The 5,529-nt window shown below is 39.3% G+C and overlaps 1 protein-coding gene across 1 annotated transcript; it reads right to left on the bottom strand.

Annotated features, from left to right (window-relative positions):
- Positions 1–1,708: 1,708 nt before the first annotated feature.
- Positions 1,709–3,863, bottom strand: LOC109242310 (F-box protein At1g47056-like). Its single transcript, XM_019409181.1, has one exon. It carries the CDS (start codon positions 3,548–3,550, stop codon positions 1,898–1,900), a length of 1,653 nt encoding a protein of 550 aa, XP_019264726.1. The 5' UTR covers positions 3,551–3,863; the 3' UTR covers positions 1,709–1,897.
- Between the last annotated feature and the right edge of the window lie 1,666 nt (positions 3,864–5,529).

Genomic DNA, 5,529 nt, shown 5'->3' with positions numbered 1-5,529 from the left:
CCTCCTTTATCTTTCAGTCTTTTAGTTTTTCAATCACTTTTAAGTGAATCTAACAGTAATTTGAATCTGCAGTAGTATCTTCAAGCTGCATATTGGTATCATGTCCTCCGTTTCTTGGTTCATCCAAGGATTTCCTTACCTCGAAATATCTTTTTATTGGCTTAAGCGGTTGACACGTGTTTCTATGTATTTGAGAGCTAGAGAAAAGTTGCATATAAGTTGAAAGGTTCAAATTAATTATTCAAGCATCATCAGGAATCATCGTCTCCCTAAACTTATGGAGACATAGAAAGAACTAAAACAGTTGGTTTACCATTCAAGTCAAAAACAAGGAAATTTCTATTTGCACATAAGTAGAATATTCGAAGCTTCTTTTAAGTATAGAGACAGTGAGAGCCATAAAGAAAAAGAGGTACGATGCTCTTAACTTTCATTTCCAAGTAGAAGTATGCAGAAATACTTATATGTAAATCTTGGCTAATAACAACCGCCCATATACCGTTGATCAGTAAGCAGCATTTATGTTTAATGTAATGTAACATGGCCTCTCAACCTCTATGCTTTATTTTGAAAGCCAGTCACAATATCTGCAGAGGCAATAAGCATATTTAGGCACCATCTGCTTAACTTTTTTCTTTCATTTTTCTCTTTATTATATTTGTTACCCAAAAATGAAATTTTAGAACTTGCTGTGCCGGGGTGAAATGCAAAGTGCTAACTTGTTGATGGAGAGGAAAAGTTGTTGGCTTGTATTCGTATAGCATACAAGATTTTGTAAAAGGAGCAGAATATAGTAATCCGCCTCCCTTGTAGTCTAGTTAAATTTGATAAGATTCAAATGTACATTTTTTATTCGCCTCAACTGGTACGGACACATTTTTTAGACCGTTTCTTTTCATTCAAACTTGATCATCCATTAATTACTCAGTCAATCACATACTAAATGACAGAATATTTGTTGGCCTCCGTCACAGTCAATACTCTTAACTTTGCTAGTTCATCCTTCTTTATAGTACTAATTAACTTAAATTTGCAGCCTTTTCGTTTTGAGTCTCAAAACTACAATCAAAGCCCATCAATGTTTACCAATACAGGATGTTAGTAAATACTAAAAAAACTTAGCTGGCAGAGAGCAGCCTGAATTGTTTCTAACAATGTTCATGTCCAGACCAGCTATATCGCACTTCCCACTAATTTACCAAATACCAAGTATATACTATCTTTCACTAGCACAACTACTAAAGTAACTACGATTTAGACTGATGAGTAAATTTCCCCCGAACGTTGATTTCCCATAGTCCTCGATAGCAATGAGAATTGGCATAGGATTAAGCATTAGCAATCAACATATCAACACAGAAAAAACAAGCTTGGTTAAAATTACACACGCATCTTCCGTCGTGGAGTTACACACGTATAATGAGTATATAACATCATCAACATGGAATAGGGAAAGATGGCACGGATCATAAATGAACAATGCTACTGACGTAGCTGATAAATCTTTATCCAGAAGCAACTAATGAAGCATATCTTTATCAAATCCTCCACAAAGTTTTATAGAGTATCTAGCACAGCAGACACAAAAAATTATACCAGGAATTCCAATTAGCCATGCCTGTTGATTTACATGCAAGTTACTAGCTTTCATCATCCAAGTTATGGCTATACTAAATTTTTGATTTAATCATTATCATACACATAAACGTCAAACAAAATCAAACTAAAATTCATCAGAATGGCAAGTGAGATGTATATCTGCACATTGTATTGAAGACTGCAAATACAAAATTAAAAGGAATGAATGAGAAAAGTTGAGAGTGGATCATTTTATGACCAATTACAGCTAACAAATCAAACAGTATGATTTTTTTGTTTTAACTTTTGTTCACAATATTCATAAGCTCTCACTGGAATCACCATTACCATTTGACCACCTGCGGAGAGCGCAAGCCACTAGGCCTCTTCCTCCAAAAAACCCGAACCATGACTTAGCTGCTGCTGATCGACCTACATTGCTTGTCGATGGAATATCAGTGGCACCAATTATGGGCAGTGTATTCGCTATAGGTTGAAACTCTATTGCATCTTCTAGTGCTCCACCATCACTTGCACTACCATCCACAGGTTCAACATCAATTTCCCCGACATCAAGATTCACTGCTAGCGATCGCCTCCTAGCTCTCAACCAATCTGCAACATCACCCGTCACGTGCTTGCACTTCTTAACCTTAATTTTCACCAAATTCGGACACCCCCAAGCGAAAGACTCGATCCCTTCATCCGTCACTTCACATCCCTTGATACACAGCTTCTTCAAGGCCATACATTTCGTGGCAATACAAGATACTTCAGGATCACCGATAGTGTCACTGCCACAAAGTGCCAATCTTTCTAACTTTTGACAATTCGAAGCTATCGCCAACAAGCTAGTCGATGTAGGATTCAGACCAATAAGCACCAATTCTTTGAGATTTAAACTATTCTCAGCAATTGCAACCAAACCCTCATCCCCTATCCTATTAGTCCTCCATCCATCAATGTGAAGCTTCCTCAATAACTTACATTTCCTAGCCACTGCTACAACACCAACATCTGTGCATTCTGGCGTCTTCACCAAATGCAAAATCTCCAAATTTGGACAATTCGATATCGCGTTAAGCCCACTATCACTAACTTGAAGCCTCTCCAAATGAATCTCAGCAACATGATTTTCCCTACTACCAATTGTCCCAAAAAGCCTATCCCAATCACCTAAACACCGCAACAACTTCAAAGTCCTCAAATTCTTTGACCCAATAATTAATGGCCCAAAGCACTGACCATTATACAACTCTTTCAAACATATAGATTTAAGCGACGAAGCGGCAGCTCCAGGCCCAATTGGGTCAGCTGCAAACCCATCATTAATACCCCGAAGACGCTTAACGGATAATTCCTCAAGGGTAGAACAGTGATCAAGCAAAGCATTCATACCTTTGGCTCCAAACATGCAAGACCCACATGAGAATTTCTTCAAACTCTTACAATTCTTTGCAAAAGCAGACATACCCACATCGGTAACATCACGGCACCCACGCAGCTTTAGGCGCGTGAGATTAACGCAACGGAGGGAGATAAGGGTCAAAGCTTCATCATTTATGCTCACGGATTTCCGGTCACATCGGAGAGCGAGTTTCGTAACAGAATCGAAACGAGAGAAGATGGTGGGAATATGAGGGAGGAACTCAGCTTTTGCGTTGAGGGAAAGGCGATGACGGCTTTGACCCTCCACTAAAAGCCATCTCCGGCAGACGAGGGAACATTTCTTCCGGTCGCCGGAGCTCAGGCACTGGAAAATTAAAGCTAGACATTCATCGGGAAGCTCATATGTGTAATCTGGGTTTTCGAAATCCGACGGAATAATTGATTCATCTTCATCTGAATTCATGAGGGAGAAAAAATCAGATTCGGAGGTGGAACGGTGGTGGTTGGGAAGTGGGCTCGGGTGAAGGTGACGGTGACGGAGTTTCGGCCCACCACCACAGTGGGTCGATGAATATTGGCCCATTTTGTTTGAATGAGAGAAGAGGGAAACTGAGAGATTTAGGGTTGGAAATGGGTTGCGCTGCAGGAATTGAAGATTGGAAAAGGGAGACGTTTAATATAGGAAGAGTAATAAGGGAGAGGTTGACATTTGACTGGGTTAAAAGGGTGGAATATTGAAAGAGAGGAAGAGGAGGAAGAAGAAGAAGAAGAGCTGTAGAGGAAATGTGCGCGTCCTCGTCAATATCGTCAATGGCCGACTAATAATATTGGAATATCCAGTTGGAAGAAGAAATTATATGGACCAAAATGCCCTTTTATACTTCTTCTTTGTCTACTTTTTGCACATGTAATTTATTTTGGGGGAATAGTGTTTAAAGACGTAGCAGATCAGTGTTAGCTGTGTCAATTTCGAGTTGGAATAAGGCGTTACATGCTTTACTTGCATCTTCTATGTGATTGTTATATATATATATATATATATATATATATATATATTAACAATAAAAATATCGAGTTCAACTTGCATATATCTTGATTAATCTATCAGGTAGTCCGTTGTAATCAAGTAGATATATTGAGTAAATCTATGAATCAAGCTTGGAGCATATGTTCTCATACTCAATGTTATAGTTGCGATTCAATAAAGTTGCGATCTTCAGGTTATTATTCATATACCTCAGCCTTTTTCAACCATATCCCTTGAGGACATTGTATGTGTTACAATCGGACCAAAGAAATTCGGCATGCAAAAATAAATCATGAGTGATGTGAAAATCAACACCGACAGTGTGGCCGAGGTTGACCGGTGATCAACAGAACGAGCCATTGCGTAGTCCATTAGGGCCTCGAGCAACATAGATAAAAGTAACGGCTAGTTTTGTTTTGGGATCTTCAGAGGGAATATTCCCTCCATTTCTACTTCTTAGGGTTCTTTGGGAATATCTCATATAAAGGGTATGAGAGATAAGGAAAAAGGCATGTGAGATTCCATATGATAAAAACTCTTTTGAAAAGCAAGCTCTCTAGATAAATACAAAGAACAACTTTCTGCAGAGATTCGACCTTTTTGGATTGTCTATTGTCATTTTCACTAGATCTGAGAAAGTGGTCATTATTCTTGTTATATTCTTGCCATTCATCATTGTCAGAGGAAGGAATCATCCAACTCATCCAATATTGGGTGAATCTTTCTCTTTATTTACATTTAGTGACATTTATTGCCATTTAATATGTGATACTTCTAACATATTATTATAGTCGACACATTTCATATTAGCGCATTTAACCCGTTTCTTCACTGCCCACCTTTTTCACATCATTAATCTAAGATCTGTAGTTATTAGCTTTAACTAGGATTAACTCCCTCTTAATAACTGATTAATTAGTTTAATCAAAGATTATCATTTTCTGGTCAAACAACTTGGCGCTGTCTTTGGGGATTTCCTAGTCAAAGTCTTAGTTCCTTTCAGATCTAAAAGAAAACATCGCAAAACTTTGTCTTTTCTTGCGTACGTAGTTTAACATGGCAGGTAATGGAGAAGAAAGGATGAAGGCAGTAGCCAGCCTTACTGCCAACCTCCTAAATACCATCAACGAGGTCACCGAAATAGATGCGGAGGACATGACGTCAAACGCCTCCCCCAGGCGGAGTGGTTCACCCCTTTCACACGGCAGCATCACAACCTCACACGGAAGAGGAGCCTCAACATCCACAACGGAAGAGGCACCACCAGCGGTGAAAAAGCTGCTCGAAGCATGGTTGACGAACACGCTAACCAGCATTCTCGACAAACCCGCCCAAAGGACGAACAAAGAGAATGCGAGAGTTTGCGTCGCACCATCGACAGATGTGCAGCACGACCCTCTTCCTGTAATAGGTATTACTCACAATGTTAATAATGCAGGTGGCGATACCCTCACGACCATTTTGAGAAATATAGAAGAGATGGAGAACGAGAACAAACTGCTCCGTGACCAAATGAAAGAGCACCAAGAAAGGGT

Source organism: Nicotiana attenuata, unplaced genomic scaffold (genome assembly GCF_001879085.1).
Source record: "Nicotiana attenuata strain UT unplaced genomic scaffold, NIATTr2, whole genome shotgun sequence".
In the NCBI taxonomy this organism is placed as follows: Eukaryota; Viridiplantae; Streptophyta; class Magnoliopsida; order Solanales; family Solanaceae; genus Nicotiana; species Nicotiana attenuata.
Note: the sequence above shows the minus strand (reverse complement) of the source record. Positions and strands in the feature narration are given on the sequence as shown.

Bases quoted from the DNA above. Each gene is read 5' to 3' on its own strand.
- LOC109242310 (XM_019409181.1), bottom strand. From the start codon at position 3,550: ATGGGCCAATATTCATCGACCCACTGTGGTGGTGGGCCGAAACTCCGT.